General features: G+C 43.3%; 1 protein-coding gene across 3 annotated transcripts in view; it reads right to left on the bottom strand.

The window, feature by feature from the left end:
* Window positions 1-24,706, bottom strand: part of LOC106580806 (limbic system-associated membrane protein) — a 461,182-nt gene that overhangs the window by 50,349 nt on the left and 386,127 nt on the right. Inside the window, exon 1 of one of the 3 annotated variants that reach the window (XM_082966521.1) lies at window positions 23,955-24,273. The exons of the other annotated variants lie outside the window; for them this stretch is intronic. Coding sequence (XP_082822647.1) covers window positions 23,955-23,992 — 38 coding nt within the window. The 5' untranslated portion in view covers window positions 23,993-24,273. Of the gene's footprint in view, window positions 1-23,954; window positions 24,274-24,706 lie in introns of those variants that run through there. 3 annotated transcript variants of the gene reach the window in all.

Raw genomic sequence — 24,706 nt, 5'->3', positions numbered from 1 at the left:
TCTCTCCTGGTAGAAAACATTGCTCTTTGTAATTACTTTGGAAACAAGTAAAGTTAAAGGGGGGGGGGGGGGGGGGGGGGCGAGGCCCCCCCTGGAGGATTAGGTGTCGCGTTGATGATAAGTCCAATTCCCACTGTTCTTAGGGAGAAGATTAGGCTGATCAGCCCAGTGCCTGAGATCCCTGCTCCTGACTTCAATGCACCTTGCCAGGGGTCTCCATTCAAAGCCCCGGCACCGAAACGCAAACTGACATCTAAAGTAACCCTTCATCGATTTAGGCACAGCACCTCGAAAATAATGGATTCTTATATCTCTTAGATACTGATCGGCGAGTGGCAACTTTGGGCTGTCTTGATGTTGGAAATGGGGCTATATTTATTCATAGTTTTCTTATCACCTAAAGTGAATGGGGGAACAAGGCAGAGGTACAGAGGTACTTACCAGTAGCAGTTTAAGGATGAGCATCTAGGCTCATAGACATGCTGCTTTGAAATGTAGTCAGCAGCAATGAAGAGATCTAATATTCCAGCCAGGACTGAACTGATCCCAGGACTGCTGACCGTAGCTGCCAGAGGAGTCAACAGGGGGCGGGTTCCAAATGAGAGCTGATTTGTCATATTTAGATCATTGTTACTCTCCACCCCACCACAAAGCCTCCAGGTTCTCAGCTGCACCTGGAATATGAATAATTATGGCCCACTGGTTGTTAACTTTTTTGGAGATCTGTTGAACATGACTGTAGGCATATTTCACTGAAGTCGGGCGTTTTCCATAAGAGATCCAGACTAATTTTCTAAATAAAATTTTGACCATAAGGGGGTTAACATATTATGAGAATTCTTAAACACGGTATCTCCCATTAATTTTGGCAGGGAGTTATGTCCGTTTTACTGTGTGGACAGTGTGCCAGCTATTATTGTCCATACTTAATATTAGACTGGTCAAACGCTGCTTATCTCGCTCTGAAAAAGTAGAGAGAACAAAAGAGTTAGAAGTCACCGGTTCTAGGAGTTTCTAAAATAACAATATTTTACCCTGTGAAGTCCTTGTCTCTCTGCCACAGTTTCCCCTCCTGTTGACACATAAAGCACGGTACTGTCATGGTGATTAACGGCTCTCTTTGCACTGGACTCGGCGGTAGAAGTGTTTTAAATTGCGCTCCCGAATCCATCATAGAGCTGTTTGAGAGTTCTCTGAACCCCAAGTTCACCTTCAAACTACTGTCCCTCACATCACCCTCCCACACGGTCCCTCAGAGGATCAGAACACACCCCCACAGCTGCTCCTGTACACACTGAAACCACCATCACACACACACACACACACACACACACACACACACACACACACACACACACACACACACACACACACACACACCATCAGAATGGTCACAGGTCCTACACACATAGTCCCTCTCATCACCAACCCATGTTATGACTATTACACAGTAATATTTCGATCCCACTCTCACGTCTCCCACACACACACACACACACGCACACACACGCGCACACACACACACAAACACCCCCACACCAGCTCTCTAATACAATGTCTCTCAAATTACACAGGCTACACAAAGAACTGCCACTTACATGATTCACCAGACACATGTGTTTCAGGACTTTATATTGTATCTGTGCTGAGGTATATTTTTCTGTCTACACATCATGATTGAAAAAAGTGAAATTAAATAGAATCTTTGTGGTCAAACCTCAGGGGTATTCCACACCAAAATAGCTAGATAAAATATCACATTGTCTACGGGGAGGGAAATTATAGATTGGTGCCATTGGCATCAAAACTATGAAATAAAACATATGGAATCATGTAGTTACCAAAAAAGTGTTAAACAAATCAAAAGATATTTTAGATTTCTGAGGCTGGTAACTCTAATGAACTTATCCTCTGCAGCAGAGGTTACTCTGGGTCTTCCTTTCCTGTGGCGATCTTCATGAGAGCCAGTTTCATCATAGCGCTTGATGGGTTTTGCGACTGCACTTGAAGAAACTTCCAAAGTTCTTGCCATTTTCCGCATGGATTGACATTCATGTCTTAAAGTAATGATGGACTGTCATTTCTCTTTGCTTATCCTCTTACATCTAGACGTTCCGCTAGCGGAACACCTGCTCCAATATCCAATGATAGGCGTGGCGCGAATTACAAATTCCTCAAAAATACAAAAACTTAAATTTTTCAAACAGATGACTATTTCACAGCATTTTAAAGATAAGACTCTCCTTTATCTAACCACACTGTCCGATTTCAAAAAGGCTTTACAACGAAAGCAAAACATTAGATTATGTCAGCAGAGTACCAAGCCAGAAATAATCAGACACCCATTTTTCAAGCTAGCATATAATGTCACAAAAACCCAGAAGACAGCTAAATGCAGCACTAACCTTTGATGATCTTCATCAGATGACAACCCTAGGACATTATGTTATACAATACATGCATGTTTTGTTCAATCAAGTTCATATTTATATCAAAAACCAGCTTTTTACATTAGCATGTGACGTTCAGAACTAGCATACCCCCCGCAAACTTCCGGCGAATTCACTAAGAATTTACTAAATTACTCACGATAAACGTTCACAAAAAGCATAACAATTATTTTAAGAATTATAGATACAGAACTCCTCTATGCACTCGATATGTCCGATTTTAAAATAGCTTTTTGGTGAAAGCACATTTTGCAATATTCTAAGTACATAGCCCAGGCATCACGGGCTAGCTATTTAGACACCCGGCAAGTTTAGCACTCACCAATATCAGGTTTACTATTATAAAAGTTTGATTACCTTTTGTTGTCTTCGTCAGAATGCACTCCCAGGACTGCTACTTCAATAACAAATGTTGGTTTGGTCCAAAATAATCCATCGTTATATCCGAATAGCGGCGTTTTGTTCGTGCGTCCCAGACACTATCTGAAATGGTAAATCAGGGTCGTGCGCATGGCGCAATTCGTGACAAAAAAAATCTAAATATTCCATTACCGTACTTCGAAGCATGTCAACCGCTGTTTAAAATCCATTTTTATGCCATTTTTCTCGTAAAAAAGCGATAATATTCCGACCGGGAATCTCCTTTTAGCTAAACAGAGGAAAGTAAACAAAGCTTTCGGTCGACGCGGGCACGAGCCTGAGTCTCACAGTACTGTAACCAGCCACTACCCAAACGCGCTACTTTTTTTCAGCCAGAGCCTGCAAAGCCACGATTCAGCTTTTTACCGCCTTCTGAGACCCTATGGCAGCCGTAGGAAGTGTCACGGGACAGCTAAGATCCTCACTCTTCAATAAACAGAGACAAGAAGAACGACACCTTGTCAGACAGGCCACTTCCTGCCTGAAACCTTGTCAGGTTTTTGCCTGCCAAATGAGTTCTGTTATACTCACAGACACCATTCAAACAGTTTTAGAAACTTTAGGGTGTTTTCTATCCATATGTAATACGTATATGCATATTCTAGTTACTGGGTAGGAGTGGTAACCAGATTAAATCGGGTACGTTTTTTATCCAGCCGTGAAAATACTGTCCCCTAGCCATAACAGGTTATTTGAGCTGTTCTTGCCATAATATGGACTTGGTCTTTTACCGAATAGGGCTATCTTCTGTGTACCACCCCTACCTTGTCACAACACAACTGATTGGCTCAAACGCATTAAGAATGAAAGAAATTCCAAAAATGTACTTTTAACAAGGCACACCCGTTAATTGAAATGCCTTCCAGGTGACTACCTCATGAAGCTGGTTGAGAGAATGCCAAGTGTGCAAAGCTGTCGTCAAGGCAAAGAGTGGCTACTTTGAAGAATCTCAAATATAATATATGTTTAACACTTTCTTGGTTACTACATGATTCCATATGTGTTATTTCATAGTTTTGATATCTTCACTATTATTCTACAATGTAGAAAATACTAAAAATAAAGAATGAGTAGGTGTGTCCAAACTTGCTGATTTACAAATGTATCAGGGTTTTCACACTCTGCACTTTAGATACCTTTAAAAAGGTGAGGACCTTAAATAAAGGTGAAATAAATAAAAAATAAATAAACTGTGGCTCTCATGCAGGAGTTGGATAGGGAATGGCTTGGAAAATGGTAATTCAGCAAGCGATTAGTTGGTGTACGTTTACAAAACAATATATTTTAGTGAGGAAAGGAAATACAGGAAATAGGTGTGGCTTTGTCAATAACATTACATTTACAATCTAATTCTTTTAGAACATTTTGTGAAAACTCCCAATTAAGGTAATAATATGAATGTTCTACAGTGTCATGATTTTATTCACAAGGATTTGCATGCCATATTCCTTGTCCACAAATCAAATGGCAAAAAAACACAAAACTCATCAGGTTTTATCACGTTGAGGCTCATCTCAGCATCTCTGAGTTCAACAGGCAACCCTTTGCCTTGCAAGATGTGGGAGGAGAAGCAAGCATGTTCACACTGATGTCATTCAGCATGTACGCGGGGAATTAAGTGGTGTAGGTCTCCAGAATGAATGAAAGGGCTCCAGGCGTGCCCAAGGACACTTCCTAGAAGCTTCCCAGAGCTGTGTGGTCTATGGGGTTGTCACATCTCGTGACGAACACAGAGGGAGAATTATTTACATAAAAATGTGATGGTTGCCCTGTACTTGCTTATTTAGTGTTTTCCAACAAGTAGAACCAAAATGTCTAACTGTAATTGTGTTATATTTAGCCGCTTAAGTTACAGTCTGAGAAAGACTTCAGTGTACTTCTCTTTGCATTCTGGGTAAGGCTTTTGATGGACTTCACATCCTCACCCACTTCCCTAAAACCTCTTACAAGACTCCCTCATTCACACCTGGCAACCACAGTTTATAGTGCTGATATAAAACAGCTCATTCCTCTACTTCTCATACTACATGTATGAGCTATGACTAATATGAAATGATTACACTTGAAATGTAATTACAGACCAATATAGCAAATTATTCTGGTCTATTCTGGTATGCGTGTCTCAATCTGGTAATATACTGTATTGCCACTACCACTACTATGTGGATAGCTAGGTGCTTCTGAGTCTGGGTGCTTAGGAACCTTCTAAAGGTTACAGTATTTTCATCAGCACTGCCACAAAGTAGAAGTACAATCACCCACAGTACAGGCTGGACGACTGACTGGATACATGAGTGGCGAAGATGGGCACATCTAATATTCATTATCACTGAGAAGCTACCATCCAAACACTTGCTATAACTAGGATTGTTAACACATTCTTCATAGCCCAGACTGGCCTCAAAGTTAATTTACTTAATGTATGTACATTACATTCTTTAACAGCCCCAGATGTCTCACGATAAAGCTTAATGTTCTCTGCAGCCTTGATAAAGCCATCTTGTCTTCTTGACTCATCCTTCCATTTACATTTTAGTAATTTGCCAGACGCTCTTATCCAGAGCGACTTACAGTAGTGAGTGAATACCTTCCTCTCCCTCCTTATGGTTGTTATTATCTTACAGATGTACCCTCTGGACTCAGATAGCGCTGCTGTGTTTTCAATCTCTTCCCTCACCACGGGCCATCCAAAATCCCCATTAGATTTGACTTAAGGGGAAGCCACTGTTAAAATAGAAGAATTCCACCCACTCAGACAACAACATGAATAACTCAGAAGCTTTTTCTGAATATACAGCCTTTTTTCCCCCCAACATCCTTCTGGCCAGACTGTACTTGAACTGCATCAGCGGTTGTTGTTTGCTGCCACTTTTAAAGCAAACAATGCAGGAAGACAGCAGGATTTTATTTTGTTCTTTTGCACAGATTAAAGCGTTAACAGAGAAGGCGACCAGCTTCCAAGCATGAAATCCTGTTTGTTCAAAACACTGGCTCTCTTTGTGTATCCGACGCGGTAACTCCTACGTGGAGAAAGAAACCAATGGATTCGAGTGACCGCAATCGCTGTGCATACTTTCAACGCATTTAAATGGGTTTGTTGCTGTCAGTCATGGGGCGTGAGAGATGTCTTTCATTTTGTCGCGGCCTGTGTATCATTTCTCTTCCACTGCCGAGAAGAAAACGACGCTGCAGGTAAAACAACTTAATGTTTGCCAGTGAAAAGAGGCTGGTGAGAAATAGGGCTGAAGTGTTATCATTCTACGCAGGGATGACAAGGGGAGACGCTTTTTCAGGGCCAATCTCTCACATGTCCTCGGGGCTGGTGCAAATGAGAACTGCAGATGACTCACAATTAGCATTAGCATCCTCTGCTTTGGGTACAGCAGCCCGCCGCTCGCCAAATGCAAGGAGAAAGAACACGTCTTGATAATGTTTCGTGTTGGCAGTGAGCGGCCTCCTCCCAGTGATAGGGGGAAAACAGCAGTCAGATAAATGTTGAATTAGCTCCAGGGCACTGGGCGTTGTAAGGCCAGACAAGCCACCCCTGTGTGGAGAGCTGCTCAGGTTCACAACGAGAGAGACAGGCACATTCAAAACATGTTTGCACATCAATTCCCCTCCCGCAGACTGATGCGGCTGCGTAACGTACACTGGACGGCTTTCCTGTTGAACACTATTAAATATTATAATCACTGTGTGGTTCGGCTGTGTTCTGGTATGGCTCTCTGTTTACAGTGTAGTATCGTACTCTGGTCATGATCACATCGACAACCACAGAGGACAAGCAACAAAGTGCTTGCCTCTGTAGCTCATCCATATCAATCCAGCCCAGCTTCCTAGGGCTGGCATCTGCCCATTCTAATCTCATTAGGGATTTGAGTGTTCCTCTTCCTTTATTGACACTTGAGAGGATGGCAGGTGGTCACAGACACCCTTTCATATGAGCTACAGAAGCAATAAGAGCTAGAAGAATATGACTTTGGTGTCTATTCACAAGGATTCAAATGAGTGAACAATCCTTAGCAGTCTGACAGTGAGTGACAAAACAAAGGTGTCTAAACCTCGCCTTTGAAAGCAGAGTTTCCCTGGAAGTCCTGAATAATAAACAAAAGCACACAGGTGACATGCTGGAGAGAAAAGCATTTGGGGTGGGATGAAAAAGAGCTGGGAAGAAGAGAGCAAGAAGAAAATCACCTTTGATGATTTTCCAAACTGACATTAATGAAACCAAGAATGCAGTAGGACTGCAGTGCAGTAGCACTCTGCATAAAAAGTGGCACTCAAAATGTGTTTCTTTCTTTCATCTAAATGAAATCCTACCTCATACTGCAGAGAAACTTTGGTTCTGTGGAACGCTCAACGCTTTGCTGGTTTAATTACACAAATAAATGAAGTCCAGAACACCAGGAGCGAGCCCCACAAGACTCCAACAGACTCCCATAACTACCTGCCTGCAGTTGCTGGCCCATGAAACCACAGCAGTAGCTAAGCATTATGATGTAATGGGAGGATGGGAGTGGATGTCAGCTGGTGGAGGGGAACATCTGTTCAATTTCACACCTCTTCCCCCAACACACACATAACCCCTCACTACACACACACACATGTCTGAATATGCGGCAATGTGTCTCAAAGCAGAGAGTCTGTGCTGAAAGCAACCTCTCCAGAACTTCAGACCAGAACTTCAGGCTAGCACCGGAATAGCACTGGCACAAACAGTGCCGTCAGTACAGCTACAGACAGGAAACACACCTCACCCTCAGCACAGCAACACTGACCCAAACACATTTCTCATTCACCACAGCACTAAGACACTTCTATTATTCATCAAAACACTCACTGACAGACGGTATAACTTAACTCTCATCCCCGCTCGAGCAGAAATAGAACAGCAATAGAGTTTGGGCAGGTAGCCATATAGCAATGGGCAGATCCGCAAACATGCACACACACGCAATGAAGCAAACAAGAAAACGCGCATGCGCACGGACTGATGCATAAACGCGCATATACGCATGCACACACACACCATAAACATCTTTCAATAACTCAGCAAGGCGCACAAATAAAAAGCAGTGATTGAGCAAATATCAGCAGAGTCACACACACACAGCTTTTGGCAGAGGTGCATGCAGGGACATGCACCCCATGTCCGAGACGACCTGGAGGAAATGGCGGTAGCCCACAGAGAGAGCAACGTGCCATCCAAGGCAAATCACTTCATAGTTTAGCAGGTTGCTATTTCTCTTTGAGCACATACAGCAACTTAAAGATCAGCTGGAGAGAGAGAGAGAGAGAGAGAGAGAGAGAGAGAGAGAGAGAGAGAGAGAGAGAGAGAGAGAGAGAGAGAGAAAAACATTTCCAAGGCAGGAAGTTCTCGTGGCATGTTTCATCTCCATTTGATCATTTACTGGGAAAACCAGAAGTTTTGAGAGGCTGCAGATCTTGTCTCACCACGACCCTCTCTACAAAATATATAGCTACCATATGAATGGACTGAAGCTTGTTACATTGTAAGTGTAGATGTAAGATACATACCGCACAATTTCCACAGGTCATCTTACTGTTAACATGCTACCTATCATGCTACCTATCCAGCTAGGATGAAATGGCTAAGAACTTGCTAGTAATTTATACTGTATGAGTTTAATACCACTTGCACATTGAACATAATTACAGCTTCATAAGCTGCTCGGCTACTCCTTTTTCCTCTGTCTGAGAGATAGCAAACAGACGTTTTAAAAGCCCCCTGTTTCAGATGGCTTGGAAGTGATGGGGATGACTTGTGGCACCAACGCAGTAAAAGAGCAATCAAATGAGCTCATGTAGACCCTGCAGTGTTGCCTAATAATTATGTTAGCTAGACACTCAGCAAAACTTGGGACAACCCCTGAGGTTAAGGTTAAAGTAATAGCAGCTGTGGTAAAAGTATGTGGTCATGAAAAAGGAGTTTTCTACTTGACATTGCTTGCTCTAGTACAAATAACTGTGAAAGTATAGGACAAACTTGACTTATTTGGTCAACAGAAAAATGTTTATGGTCAATGTCATAAAGTGTTCCCCCAAAAATCTAATGGTCCATTTTTGTCTTTGGGTTCCAGACAGCTGCCTATTACCGAGTCTGATCTGAAGTAACCTCCTGCAATCAATGAGCTACATTATACCACAGCAGGGAAAATGCCTGACAAGATGTGAAATGCTCTCGTTACAAGCTGGTATTCATTATCACAAGCTGTATTCAGTACCCAGCAAAGATCAAGAATGCACATCAAAACTGTATAAACATATGCCACACAGACAAACTGCAAGGGCCCTCGCACTCCTCCAACGCAGACAAGTGTTTCAATTATCTGGGCCTGCTGGCATTACAGCTTCTGTCAGGCGCGTGCCACCCACCCTCAAAACGACAAAACAATTCATTTTTCGCAGTCGAACAGCTTCCACATCATTCCTTTAGCCACAAAGCAAGTGTCTTGAACTTTCATAGGGGACATATGGAAATCAAGCGCTGGAGTGAACTTCTACCCTCTCATACGCCTGTCAAGTGACCAAATGGCCATTACATGTCGGATAAAGGAGCTCAATTCCCAAAATGTGAAGAATTTATAATAGCACTCTGCCAGGGTCCTGACAGGCTTTGGCAGCCAGCCGTCCCTCCCACCAATAACAGGCCCCGCATTCACAAGACAGGAAATACGAAAATGAACAAAGCCACCAAACTACAGGATATTTGTCAGCTTGTTGTAAACGTCTCTTACACACAATTAAAAAAAAACATTTTTTTTTAACCTTGGTGGCAATCTTTTCCTCACTTTTCTTTTGGTTACAAAATGATTTGTTGCCTCTGGCAACAGGCCAGTTGATGTGGTTTGCCGTCTTCACAAAGGAGACCGGTGGAGGGCGAGACTGATAAAAAGTCTCTGGCTGTCGCTGCCCATCCCCTTCAGATAAGACGGATCACTTTAGATCAACTGTTGAGGCTTTGATGCCTCTATGTTGACACTATTGTGGGTCTCCCCTGTGAAATGTTTCCAGACGGCATGCCAACTACAAGAACGTCAACTCTCCACTGTGGCCTGTACCAAATGGAGGAATCATACCTTTCATATTTTAGTGCCAAAAAAGGTTCTGGTACTCAAAAAATGTAACATTTGAGTTGCTGGTATTTTGTACCAGTGTTTACCATAACAATTCAAGCACTGGGGGAAACAGCATATGAAACTATGATTTTTTAATATTATGTCACTTTAATAACAAGCTTGCTCAGCCTCCAAACAACAGCCACCTGAGGACACAGTCAGGGACACCCATTGATACACTCAAGCTAATGAGATTGCCGGCGGCTAAATGATGTTTGCAAGGAAGAGGAGCCGCTGCTACACAATGGGAAGCAGCTCTATCCAATAAAGCAATGTAGCAATGCAAAGCCAGGCCGTGGCCCGCCAAGTTCTTTAAAGTAAACTCTGGGGTAAAAAAAACGAAAGAATTCAGTTGTCTTTGTATTCACACTGCCCTGGCCTTTGAATGAGGACTAAACTCTTTTGCCAGTTCACTTCCAACTATTTTGTGGTCCGAGTCCGCTTTGCATTCACCTTGTTATGTTTAGAAAGGACCCAAGAGGGGCGGCAGGTAGCCTAGTGGTTAGAGTGTTGGACTAGTTACTGAATGGTTGCAAGATCGAAACCCCCAGCTGACAAGGTAAAAAATCTATTGTTCTGCCCCTGAACAAGGCAGTTAACCCACTGTTCCTAGGCCGTCATTGTAAATAAGAATTTGTTCTTAACCGACTTGCCTAGTTAAAAAAAGAAAATATATATATTCATTTTCCAACTCTGGGTTTTTACAAAGTGTAGGACAAGCCATTCAATCAGAATGTGTAATTGGACAGCTCAATATATCTACTTACATTTTGGAAGCTAATGGATTGCATTTAGTTAAAATATGAGACAAAATAATTGCAATCAGAAGATACTATTAATATGTACATTTGATTGGTAACAGAGAATTTGCAATAGAATAACTGCATAACAAATAATGTTGCAATTGAAAATGGTACACCTAAGTTAGGCTACTGCCCCTTTAAGAGCTAGAATAGACGTTGTACCCTATGTGATTCTTACCAAATATACACTACATGACCAAAAGTATGTGGACACCTGCTCGTCGAACATCTCATTCCAAAATCATGGGCATTAATATGGGGTCCCCCCATGCTGCTATAACAGCCTCCTCTCTTCTGGGAAGGCTTTCCACTAGATGTTGGAACATTACTGCGGGGACATGCTTCCATTCAGCCACATGAGCATTAGTGAGGTTGGGAACTGATGTTGAGCGATTAGGCCTGGCTTGCCAGGTCGGCATTTAAATTAATCGAAAAGGTGTTTGATGGAGTTGAGGTTAGGGCTCTGTGCAGGCCAGTCAAGTTCTTCCACGCCGATCTCGACAAACCATTTCTGTACGGACCTTGCTTTGTGCACAGGGGCATTGTCATGCTGAAACAGGAAAGGGCCTACCCCAAACTGTTGCCACAAAGTTGGAAGCACAGAATTGTCTAGAATGTCATTGTATACTGTAGTGTTAAGATTTCCCTTCACTGGAACTAAGGGGCCTACTGTACTATAGCCCAAACAATTAAAAACAGCCCCAGACCATTATTCCTCTTTCAACAAACTTTACAGTTGGCACTATGCATTGGGGCAGGTAAGATTCTCCGGGCATCCGCCAAACACAGATTCGTCCATCGGATTGCCAGATGGTGAAGCGTGATTCAACACTCCAGTGCTCCAGAGTCCAATGGCGGCGAGCTTTACACCACTCCAGCCGATGCTTGACATTGTGCATGGTGATCTTAGGCTTGTGTGCGGCTGCTCGGCCATGGAAACCCATTTCATGAAGCTCCCGACTAACAGTTCTTGTACAGACATTGCTTCCAGAGGCAGTTTGGATCTTGGTGGTGAGAGTTGCAACTGAGGACAGCACTCGTGGTCCTGTTCTGTGAGCTTGTATGGCCTACCACTTCGCAGCTGAGCCGTTGTTGCTCTTAGACGTTTCCACTTCACAATAACAGCACTTACAGTTGACCGGGGCAGCTCTAGTAGGGCAGAAATCTGACGAACTGACTTGTTGGAAAGGTGGCATCCTATAACAGCGCCACGTTGAAAGACACTGAGCTCTTCAGTAAGGCCATTCTACTGCCATTGTTTGTCTATGGAGAATGCATGGCTGTGTGCTCAATTTTATACACCTGTCAGCAATGGACTGAAATAGCCAAATCCACTCATTTGAAGGGGTGTCCACATACTTTGTATATATAGTGTATTTTCTCACACTATTCAAACCCCACAATCAATAAACAGCTTATGAAGCTCTCTTAGCCTATAGATCACACATTGCAAACAAATAATCTGAACTAAAAACTCCACACATTTTGGAATTTCTGTGCGTCCTTGAAAATCGCTAATCAACATCCAAAAACTGCAACAACAAAAAATCCCTCAAACCTGCGCATCATTGTCTTCTCTCTTTTGTGGCACCAATGTGAGGGTTATGGCAGGGGAAACAGTGTTGTAGTAGTCTAGTGTGAGGGGTTATGTCAGTAGTCTAGTGTGAGGGGTTATGTCAGTAGTCTAGTGTGAGGGGTTATGACAGTAGTCTAGTGTGAGGGGTTATGGCAGGGGAAACAGTGATGCAGTAGTCTAGTGTCAGGGGTTATGACAGTAGTCTAGTGTGAGGGGTTATGTCAGTAGTCTAGTGTGAGGGTTATGGCAGGGGAAACAGTGATGCAGTAGTCTAGTGTCAGGGGTTATGTCAGTAGTCTAGTGTGAGGGGTTATGTCAGTAGTCTAGTGTGAGGGTTATGGCAGGGGAAACAGTGATGCAGTAGTCTAGTGTCAGGGGTTATGTCAGTAGTCTAGTGTGAGTGGTTATGTCAGGGGAAACGGCATTGCAGTAGTCTAGTGTGAGGGGTTATGTCAGAGGAAACAGTATTACAGTAGTCTAGTGTGAGGGGTTATGACAGTAGTCTAGTGTGAGGGGTTATGACAGTAGTCTAGTGTGAGGGGTTATGACAGTAGTCTAGTGTGAGGGGTTATGTCAGTAGTCTAGTGTGAGGGGTTATGTCAGTAGTCTAGTGTGAGGGGTTATGGCAGGGGAAACAGTGTTGTAGTAGTCTAGTGTGAGGGGTTATGACAGTAGTCTAGTGTGAGGGGTTATGACAGTAGTCTAGTGTGAGGGGTTATGACAGTAGTCTAGTGTGAGGGGTTATGTCATTAGTCTAGTGTGAGGGGTTATGTCAGTAGTCTAGTGTGAGGGGTTATGTCAGTAGTCTAGTGTGAGGGGTTATGGCAGGGGAAACAGTATTACAGTAGTCTAGTGTGAGGGGTTATGGCAGAAGTCTAGTGTGAGGGGTTATGTCAGTAGTCTAGTGTGAGGGGTTATGGCAGAAGTCTAGTGTGAGGGGTTATGTCAGTAGTCTAGTGTGAGGGGTTATGGCAGAAGTCTAGTGTGAGGGGTTATGTCAGTAGTCTAGTGTGAGAGGTTATGACGGGGAAACAGTGTTGCAGTAGTCTAGTGTGAGGGGTTATGGCAGAAGTCTAGTGTGAGGGGTTATGTCAGTAGTCTAGTGTGAGGGGTTATGGCAGGGGAAACAGTGTTTCAGTAGTCTAGTGGGAGGGGTTATGTCAGTAGTCTAGTGTGAGGGGTTATGTCAGTAGTCTAGTGTGAGGGGTTATGTCAGTAGTCTAGTGTGAAGGGTTATGGCAGGTGAAACAGTGTTGCAGTAGTCTAGTATGAGGGATTATGGCAGGGGAAACAGTGGTGCAGTAGTCTAGTGTGAGGGGTTATGTCAGTAGTCTAGTGTGAGGGGTTATGTCAGTAGTCTAGTGTGAAGGGTTATGGCAGGTGAAACAGTGTTGCAGTAGTCTAGTATGAGGGATTATAGCAGGGGAAACAGTGGTGCAGTAGTCTAGTGTGAGGGGTTATGTCAGTAGTCTAGTGTGAAGGGTTATGTCAGTAGTCTAGTGTGAGGGGTTATGTCAGTAGTCTAGTGTGAGGGGTTATGACAGGGGAAACGGTGTTGCAGTAGTCTAGTGTGAGGGGTTATGTCAGTAGTCTAGTGTGAGGGGTTATGTCAGTAGTCTAGTGTGAGGGGTTATGTCAGTAGTCTAGTGTGAGGGGTTATGGCAGGGGAAACAGTGGTGCAGTAGTCTAGTGTGAGGGGTTATGTCAGTAGTCTAGTGTGAGGGGTTATGGCAGGGGAAACAGTGGTGCAGTAGTCTAGTGTGAGGGGTTATGGCAGTAGTCTAGTGTGAGGGGTTATGGCAGGGGAAACAGTGGTGCATTAGTCTAGTGTGTGGTGTGGGAACAATGACAAGCGAGCCTGAGGAGCTTTGCGTTCACATTGTCCTAAAAAAGGGAACCGGACCACAGAATTCAAGCGAACCGAACTCAGACCACCTCTCAATATGGAGTGTTCACGTTGCACAAAAAATTCAGCTAACTGCACTGTTCACACAAATTGTCTGAAAGGGACCAAATGTGAAAAAAGCCTAAGTCATTAGCTGCCATTTAAGGGCATGCAGAGGGTAGAATCTCGCATTGTGTGTTAGTTTTAATTAGTGGAGGTGCATCAGGTCCTCATGATCAACAACACAATGCAGCTGACTGGGTGGGAGCCTAATAGCTGGAAAATTGATTTCTGTGTGGGCACGCACAGCTGCTCGGTTGTCCTTGGTGGACCCAGCTCAGTAATTGTGTACCATTGTATTGTGCTGGTCATATGATTGAAGGACAAATGTATCGCAAAATATGCTAAATGCATGACATTCAGCAGGGATATAATTATTATTTGAGTCTTGGACTGTAATTGTCGCAAAGTTCTCAGGTCAGAATCCAGCTGTGAAATAAGTGTATTGTTTGTGTGTGTGCGTGTGTGTGTGTACAGTGAGGGAAAAAAGTATTTGATCCCCTGCTGATTTTGTACGTTTGCCCACTGACAAAGAAATTATCAGTCTATAATTTTAATGGTAGGTTTATTTGAACAGTGAGAGACAGAATAACAACAAAAAAATCCAGAAAAACGCATGTCAAAAATGTTATAAAATGATTTGCATTTTAATGAGGGAAATAAGTATTTGACCCCCTCTCAATCAGAAAGATTTCTGGCTCCCAGGTGTCTTTTATACAGGTAACGAGCTGAGATTAGGAGCACACTCTTAAAGGGAGTGCTCCTAATCTCAATTTGTTACCTGTATAAAAGACACCTGTCCACAGATGCAATCAATCAATCAAATTCCCAACTCTCCACCATGGCCAAGACCAAAGAGCTCTCCAAGGATGTCAGGGACAAGCTTGTAGACCTACACAAGGCTGGAATGGGCTACAAGACCATCGTCAAGCAGCTTGGTGAGAAGGTGACAACAGTTGGTGCGATTATTCGCAAATGGAAAAAACACAAAAGAACTGTCAATCTCCTTCGGCCTGGGGCTCCATGCAAGATCTCACCTCATGGAGTTGCAATGATTATAAGAACGGTGAGGAATCAGCCCAGAACAACGCAGGAGGATCTTGTCAATGATCTCAAGGCAGCTGGGACCATAGTCACCAAGAAAACAATTGGTAACACACTACGCCGTGAAGGACTGAAATCCTGCAGCGCCCGCAAGGTCCCCCTTCTCAAGAAGGCACATATACAGGCCCGTCTGAAGTTTGCCAATGAACATCTGAAGGATTCAGAGGACAACTGGGTGAAAGTGTTGTGGTCAGATGAGACCAAAATGGAGCTCTTTGGCATCAACTCAACTGGCCGTGTTTGGAGGAGGAGAAATGCTGCCTATGACCCCAAGAACACCATCCCCACTGTCAAACATGGAGGTGGAAACATTATGCTTTGGGGGTGTTTTTCTGCTAAGGGGACAGGACAACTTCACCGCATCAAAGGGACGATGGACGTGGCCATGTACCGTCAAATCTTGGGTGGGAACCTCCTTCCCTCATCCAGGGCATTGAAAATGGCTAATGGATGGGTATTCCAGCATGACAATGACCCAAAACACACGGCCAAGGCAACAAAGGAGTGGCTCAAGAAGAAGAACATTAAGGTCCTGGAGTGGCCTAGCCAGTCTCCAGACCTTAATCCCATAGAAAATCTGTGGAGGGAGCTGAAGGTTCGAGTTGCCAAACGTCAGCCTCGAAGCCTTAATGACTTGGAGAAGATCTGCAAAGAGGAGTGGGACAAAATCCCTCCTGAGATGTGTGCAAACCTGGTGGCCAACTACAAGAAACGTCTGACCTCTGTGATTGCCAACAAGGGTTTTGCCACCAAGTACTAAGTCATGTTTTGCAGAGGGGTCAAATACTTATTTCCCTCATTAAAATGCAAATCAATTTATAACATTTTTGACATGCGTTTTTCTGGATTTCTTTGTTGTTATTCTGTCTCTCACTGTTCAAATAAACCTACCATTAAAATTATAGACTGATAATTTCTTTGTCAGTGGGAAACCATACAAAATCAGCAGGAGATCAAATACCTTTTTCCCTCACTGTATGTTTGCGTGGAGTATTAACTACTTTTAGGTTTGCACTTATCCACCTACAACTGCAAATTGCTAAAAATGTCTTTAATTAACAATTGAATAGCTTTCCATTTCTCTCCAAAGTTCCGGCACCATGGTCCATAATGAATGCTTTGCTGCCACCCTCTCACTACAATCTAATACAACTTGCAAAGTGCTCTGTGACAGACTGTGATATACATAATAAAACTGGACTGATTGATTGAGTTCTGCAATCAAATTGGCAAGCGTTGATATTAAAACCTCCCTCCCGCTAACATCAGCTATTTTCACTTTTTTTCTGATGGTACAAATTTGCTCTGCTTTCAGTCACAGCTAGCTAAGTAATTCTTGCTTTCGTGAATTTAATGTGAGAGAAAAGGATGACATGGGCTCATTTCAGCGGACTACAGACTAGCCTACTCACTGCATCAGGGTGTAAAATTACCCACTCTATTGAAATGCACCTCTCAGGAGGCAAAAATGCAGTGAGAATGTTAAACATGCCCAGCAGCAAACTCCTCATCCATATCCTTCCAATCTACAGAAACAACATCATGCCACTCCTCCCTTCACTAACAAATAGCACATTTCTATTCAAACTAATTTCATGGTTTGAGATGGTAAATGTAAATCATACCATGTCATTAGGTACAGTATTGTAAGATCTTAGCTTCAACAATGCTTCAACATCACACGGCTATAGTAAAGTAGATCATATACAAAGTTACAACTGAAATCAATTTGTGCAGAAATCCCAGAGTTATAGTCGCAACCAGGGGTACAACTTTCACTGAGGACAGGGGGACATGTCCCCTCCACATTCTGAAATTGCATTTTTGTCCCCCCTAGTTTTATTATTGGAATGTGATACAAAACTAGGCAACAGTGTGCTTTAGGACCATGCGGACGCCTCCGAGCGATCGGGTAGGCTGTTCAGAGTGTTTATCCGACCGTATACATTTTCTTTTAAAAATTAAAAAAGTTATGCCCCCCCCCACTTCTAAAACCAAAGTTGCGCCCCTGATCCAAACTGCCCCTCTCTATTGGAGTTCTCTGTTATGTGTTTCTTTGCTACTCTGTACAGTCACGGACTGACCGGCCCTGTTCACGGGCGCCGCACATCAATCTGACAGTAACAGTCAACACTGAGTGGAAGTGTGGACGTCGGGAGAGTATCAGTGGTGTGTGTGTACCTATGTGTGTGTGTGCGCGCATGTCTGTGTGTGTGTGTGTGTGTGTGTGTGTGTGTGTGTGTGTGTGTGTGTGTGTGTGTGTGTGTGTGTGTGTGTGTGTGTGTGTGTGTGTGTGTGTGTGTGTGTGTGTGTGTGTGTGTGTGTGTGTGTTTGTGTGGAAACATTACCACAGAGTACTAGCAGTTCCCAGAGTGTGATTCCCTGCTACTCCGGGCAGAAAGACTGCAGATAATTACCCAGGGCTGGCTGGTTGTCTGGTGGCTCCCTGACAGACAAGAAAATGCCAGCAGGCACCAATTGCCCTGCTGCATTTACGAGGACATGCAGCACTCTAACAGTCAACATCCTGACCATTTAAAACACACAAATGAAGTGACCGAAGTGTTAAGTCACTGGGTTTCCTGGAACTGGATCAGTTCTACGCGATTCATAGGTATTGAAGGTGACATCTATTGGAAAGGAAGTAGAAAGTCTCTAGGAAAAGACATGTGAGATCAGGACATATGTAGCCTGTTCACACACATCTGTTTGTGCTTTAGCCAAGTCCTGTCCCGTTTGTTGTCATGCCCAACATGTATGACATGAAGTTTGCTAAAGCACAAACAGCAGGCGACCAGGCTAGGCCATATGAACATCTGTGATATGCCTGCTAGAAGAGTGCATGAAGCCAAGTGTAAGGTTTACTGTCAATCAAGTTCAATATCTTCAAAACATTTTCAACCCTCATCCTTTAGTTAGGGATTCTCACATATGGTAAGATGACTGTTTGTAGAGAGACTAGCAGACCGGATCCATTTCATTTACTCATTTCTTGTCTTAATGGAGTACAGATTGAGTGCAGACTGGAAAGATTTGGCATGGGTCCCCAGATCCTCAAAAAGTTCTACAGCTGCACCATCGAGAGCATCCTGACCGGTTGCATCACCAACTGGTATGGCAACTGCTCGGCATCCTACCATAAGGCGCAACAGAGGTTAGTGCATATGGCCCAGTACATCACTTGGGCCAAGCTTCCTGCCATCCAGGACCTATATACTAGGCGGTGTCAGAGGAAGGGCCAAAAAATTATCAAAGACTCCAGTCACCCAAGTCATGGACTGTTCTCTCTGCTACCGCACGGCAAGCGGTACCGGAGCGCCAAGTCTAGGTCCAAAAGGTTCCTTAACAGCTTCTACCCCCAAGCCATAAGACTGCTGAACAATTAATCAAATGGCCACCCACTTTAGTTTATTTAGTAAATATTTTCTTAACTCTATTTCTTGAACTGCATTGCTGGTAAGCATGTGACAAATAGAATTTGATTTGAGATAGATTCATCCTCATTCTCAGCTTTCCAAGTCAGTTTACCAGCATTCTTTTACTGATTGATGTCGAAACCTTTGCAGACGATAGGCCACCCATTTTGATCAAGGCACAATTATTGATTAGGGGCTCCCGAGTGGCACAGCGGTCTAAGGCGTCACTACAGATGTCACTGAGGCGGTCTGAGGCGTCATCCTGGTTCGATTCCAGGCTGTATCACAACAGGCCGTGATTGGGAGTCCCATAAGGCGGCGCACAATTGGCCCAGCGTCGTCCGGATTAGGGTTTGGCCGGGGTAGGCCGTCATTGTAAACAAGAATTTGTTCTTAACTGTCTTGCCTAGTCAAATAAAGGTGAAATATAGAATTTTTTAAATAATAGATTTTATTTCTGAGTCATACATTTTTTTTCATAAAGATGTCTTCATAAATTAACTCCTCACATTAACATGAGTAAAATTTACCTGTGTGGCAAAGAGAAGTTAATTGTAACACTGTGTTCCTGTTCAAAGGACATTGACGAGAAACAGACTGGTAAAACACGCAAACTAGTACAGCCAGGAGGCTTTATTAAGAGGGGTAAAACAGTTCAGCATTTATGTTTTACTTGTAATTATGGTGACTTATTTTTTTTGGACTATTCATCAGAATTCTGCTCGCTATGGGGATTTATGAAACTTGTATGAAAAGCCATTCAGGAAAATATGATAAGACCTGACACTAACAACACATTCACGACATTATTCTTTGCTATGAAAAGTGAAATTGGTTTGTTGCTATGGAAACACTGCATACTATGGCAATTTATATTGCTCTCTGACAATAAGGTATTTTTCCTCCCAACAATGGATTTGTAAGTACACACTCTGCTCTAAAAGCAAGGCGGATCCTGTTTAATTAGCTTGCTGTTCATTGCTAAATGCAGGTAAACAGACAAAGTAGGGATAAGCCTTTATTTTTTTCCAGAATTTTAAAACCCATAATCATTTAACACCAGCAGGAACAACAAACCCTGCTTCAGTCTGGAAAGCAGAGCAACGCCCCCAAAATCCTGAAGTTTGGGAGAAATCTGCAGCTAAGCTCCCCTATAGTACAACCTCATTATAAGCCACAGCAGACAAACTGGATTTTCATCTGTCCCCAGTCTACTTCCTTAATGAACTTTTAGTTATTCAGAGCACTGAGCAGAGCCTAGTGTTATTCATTGGAGGCACCTATCCCCAAGAGTATGATTTTTGTTGCATTTAGTCCCATCACTGGAAAGCTTGAAACACCAAGCCAAGGACAAAAACGTTTTCCCGTTGGCTCGTGGCAACACTGCACCTGACCTGGCTTCTTCGTGATCAAAGTTGTTGAGCCATGAAGAAATTTAAGTGGCAGGGAGAAATTATGAAATTTCAATGTTTATGACTCAGTGAAAAAGGCTCAATATTATTTCCTTCACGTCGCTTAGTGGAAATGCCGTGAAATACAGTCCATTTCACAGGCTGCTAGTTACAGCAGGGGCTAATGACAATTTTAGCTATTTACCCACTCTCAATTAAACACTTCAACCAGTCTACTAGGAAACACACAGTGTAGAAAAGATTTTTGGAATTACTTTGCTAGATAACATGGTTTAAATGGATCATGTCCAATGAACACAACATTTCAAAATCTTACTGTGAGCATAGCTAACAAATGGGGGTTAGGTAGGAAATATGAAGCATTACTTTGTCAGGAAAGTAAAACCTTGGTCTAAGACCAACTGTCCCCCCCCCCCCCACCCCAGAAAAAGACATGCCATTAAAACCTAGCTCTAGACCTATTGCAGACCCAACTTGATGTTGTGGCTATGTGTGGGAACAGCACAGCAGAGCCAGAGGCAGTAGCTGTACTGTAGGTCCCTTGGAGAACCAATAGTGAGGCATTGTTGACATCTATTAACTAGAAACATGCTGGGCCAGCTTGTCCCCTGCAGGGCCGGACAATCTTTTCGAATTTCCAACCTGTCAAATAATAGTCACACTGCCAGTCATGGAGGAGCAAAATGTAAGTATCTATTTTCTAAAATGTATTGTAGGAGGGCTAAACGTATTCATGGACTTTGTGTATTTATTGGTTGCATCTAAATTACCCCCCCGCCCCACATATAGCCACTCCTATACCGTAATTTTTTCTGCCTACATCCCCCCTCTATTACCTACTGTGAAAAATGTGGATCATTACTTTGCGCTTGACCATCCTTTGTCAAAGTAATTGTCACCTCTCCTTGGAACAGAAACACATCCGTCAACAGGGATCAGATACGCCCGGCACGGAGCCTTGACACCTGAATGGTGACTGAAGTACTTAACCGCTTTTACTGCATGGATACTTCAAACTCATAGCCTAAGTCCTTCACTGTACATTTCTCTTAGGAGCTGCTGGCGATAACATCATCCAGCACCTTGTGTCTGCCTCGAGGGTTTCGCCATTGTGTGTTCCTGAATGTAGTGGAATGACTGAGGGTATCTTAAGGGGAAAAACCGAGATGCATTCCGTTCCCCACCATATCTGTACACAGGTTCAGACCCTTTTCACCTCTCCACCATACTTTTCACTTATGCATTATTCATGTAGGCTTCCTCAGTACTTCAACTAGGAAAGGGAGATTTCAAATTCAGGCCTTACTTTGTGACACATGTGGAATGTGGTTGTCTTATCCCTTGATATATATAATTCTTCTTCTTCCACAAGATATGGTAGGTCTATATAATAATATTCAAATCAATAATGAATGGTCTGAATATCCAGGAATAACAACTACAATAAATCAGTCATGTTTGTACACTATAAATGTGTCCTCTAGGGGTTATTGCTTTTTACACTTAGATCCAGAGCAGCTATATGAAGAAAAAAAAAACTGATTGTACTTTGCACATCTGTACTCTGTCTTGCTCTTTACTAGCTTAACTCAAACACAGAGAATCAATCAGGTAGGCTCTTTTAAACAACTTTTTGGGGTCATTGAACATTCAATGAAAATGGGAACGCTATGAAGATGAAGATTCTAAGTGACCCACAGAGACTTCCGTTCCTCCAACTCTTTTTTTTCCCGGAGAAAAACACGCCATTACCCTGTCTCCCGGTCGTAAATAATTGGCATGAAGCGACTTTTATTTAGCCTTATCAGAAGAAAAGAAAAGAATTCATTCCATCTGTCCTCCATGAAAGTAGTTTACATATCATATTGATATGCAAGTTTAAGGCATAAGGAAATGCTGAAAGAAACCCACGCAAGCTTAGGAGAAACGAGGCTGTGCTCCAGATGACTGGCTGTAATTAGGAGGAATGTTGAACTGGATGAAGCTTATGTTAACTGATTTCCCTCTTTAATCAGTTCTAATCTCCAGTAATTTTTTACAGCACAATACATTTTCTTTCATAAAGTCAAATGAATAAATAAAAATATAGCTGCTCCTTCAACAGAGTCTTTGGTTAAGTCTGTAAGTGCCTCCGATATGTTTCTTAATTATTAGACCTGTTCCTCAGGAGAGGCCAAGCATTCAGGACCACAATTACAATGGAAATCCCTTGATATATATTTTAATAAGATTTGATCATTAATGGGAGTAATGAGTATGAATTGGTCATAATAAGCGAAGCGAATGACCATCCCTTGTGTCATGAAAATCATTTGCATGGGGGGGGGGGGGGGGGGGGGGGGGGGGGGGGGATGATGTGTACGAGAGTTGGGGTCAACCTGAGCAAAATATAGTGGAATATAAATGTCCAAATTAGATTCAATATTCAACCTTCACGACTTTATTTGATTATGGAAGATTCAGGGGAAAACAGTACCTGGGACTTTCTATGCCCCATGCTGTTTTGAAGCAATGTGAGATGCACCATTGAAACCAAACAGAGGGGAGCACGAATAGGGTTCACATGGTCAGCCAGGACACCTGATCCACTGAGGGAAAGAAAGAGAAAGTCCAGATGTTTGAGACAGAGAAAAGGAAGTAAGAGAGAGTGAGGGGGCAAGGGAGAGAGAGAGAAAGAGAGAGAGTAAACAAGAACAAGAGAGAGAGAGAACAAGGGAAAGAAAGAGGCAGAGAGTATTTATTGGTTGAATGAACATAAGAAAATGAGAGAGAAAGAGGGAGCTTTTAGATGAGACATCAGGAGGATTACGAGTTGTCTACTCCACTAAGGTATATGAGCCGACTTGGTGGAGGGTGGAGATAGAGAGAGACAGAAAGAGTGAGAGAGAGAAAGAAAGAGAGAGAGAGACAGAAAGAGTGAGAAAGAGAGAGAAAGAGAGAGAAAGAGAGAGATATGCAGAAAAGTAACTCATACCTGTAAAATATGGTGGTGGATCTTTGATGTAATGGGGCTATTTTGCTTCCACTGGTGCTGGGGCACTTGTTAAGGTCAACGGCATTTGCTGAGTGCAAATTCTGTGCAACTTCCGGCTCGTGTTTACTGTGAACACTCTGAGGCCCGCTTCAGGTTAGTCTTAACAGTAGTCAATTAGGATGCTGTGGCTATTTGATCATAATGTAGGCCTACCAGAGTGGCCTACCATCATCAAAACCAATGGAGAAAATGCGTCCCATAACATTTTAACATGGAAATAGCTGTTCTATAGTTCAGCCTTTAGGGCTAATACCTCACTAACTAGCTAGCTAGCAAGCTAGCTTGCTAGCACTAGCTAGCAAGTGTTTAGCCATTTTCACTGGCTAACGTTGAAGTTCAGCTAGCCACGGTTAGCTGTCCTCAGCTATCCATTAGCTCGAAAAGCTATCGCCAGTTTTTGTACAGCGCGACTCAGACCAGAGCATACCGGACCTATTCTCTCTCCTTTCCCCGATTTCTACCGCAGGCTCTGGACATTTACACCTGGATCTTGCAGCTAACTAGCTGCTACCTGAGTGACTATTGGCAACGTCGGTCACGGAATTAACACACATTATTACGGAGCTAGCCAGCTAGCCAGCTGAAGAGTTCCGTCAGCCACTCCTGGGCTATTCCTGAGCTAGCCAGCTGAAGTGTCTCCTGGGCTACAACTCACCTATCCTGACCCGTTTTACTGCCGATGCGGAGCCTCATCGGGTCTTCACGACTGGACCACCGACGTTATCTGCCCGAGGGAGTTATCCAACTGGCCCCTCCGTCGCGATGTAACCTGATCGCCCATCTGCGGCCCGCTAATCGTTAGCTGTCTTTTCGGCTGCGATCTGAATAGGTCTATCGGACACTTTTCTTGGGCCACTATAACTAACTATTTTGCCAACTTGGACTGGTCCCCCCTTCCACACGGAACCCCACTAACCCACAGACGGAAACGCACGAGGTGGCTAAAAACAGACCTCCCTCCCATCTTCCACCAGCTTGCTACCTATGGCCCGGCTAGCTGTCTGAATCTCACTGGACCCTTTGATCACTCGGCTAAGCATGCCTCTCCTTAATGTCAATATGCCTTCTCCATTGCTGTTCTGGTTAGTGTTTATTGGCTTATTTCACTGTAGAGCCTCTAGCCCTGCTCATTATACCTTATCCAACCTCTCAGTTCCTCCACCCACACATGCTATGACATCTTCTGGTTTCAATGATGTTTCTAGAGACAATATCTCTCTCATAATCACTAAATGCCTAGGTTTACCTCCTCTGTACTCACATCCCACCATACCTTTGTCTGTACATTATACCTTGAAGCTATTTTATCGCCCCCAGAAACCTGCTCCTTTTTCTCTCTATTCTGGACGTCACAGACGACCAATTCTTATAGCTTTTAGCCGTACCCTCATACTTATTCTTCTCTGC

This window comes from Salmo salar, chromosome 20 (genome assembly GCF_965601325.2).
Source record: "Salmo salar chromosome 20, fSalSal1, whole genome shotgun sequence".
NCBI lineage: Eukaryota > Metazoa > Chordata > Actinopteri > Salmoniformes > Salmonidae > Salmo > Salmo salar.
The sequence above is the reverse complement of the archived record's forward strand: the minus strand, read 5'-3'. Positions and strand labels throughout refer to the sequence as shown.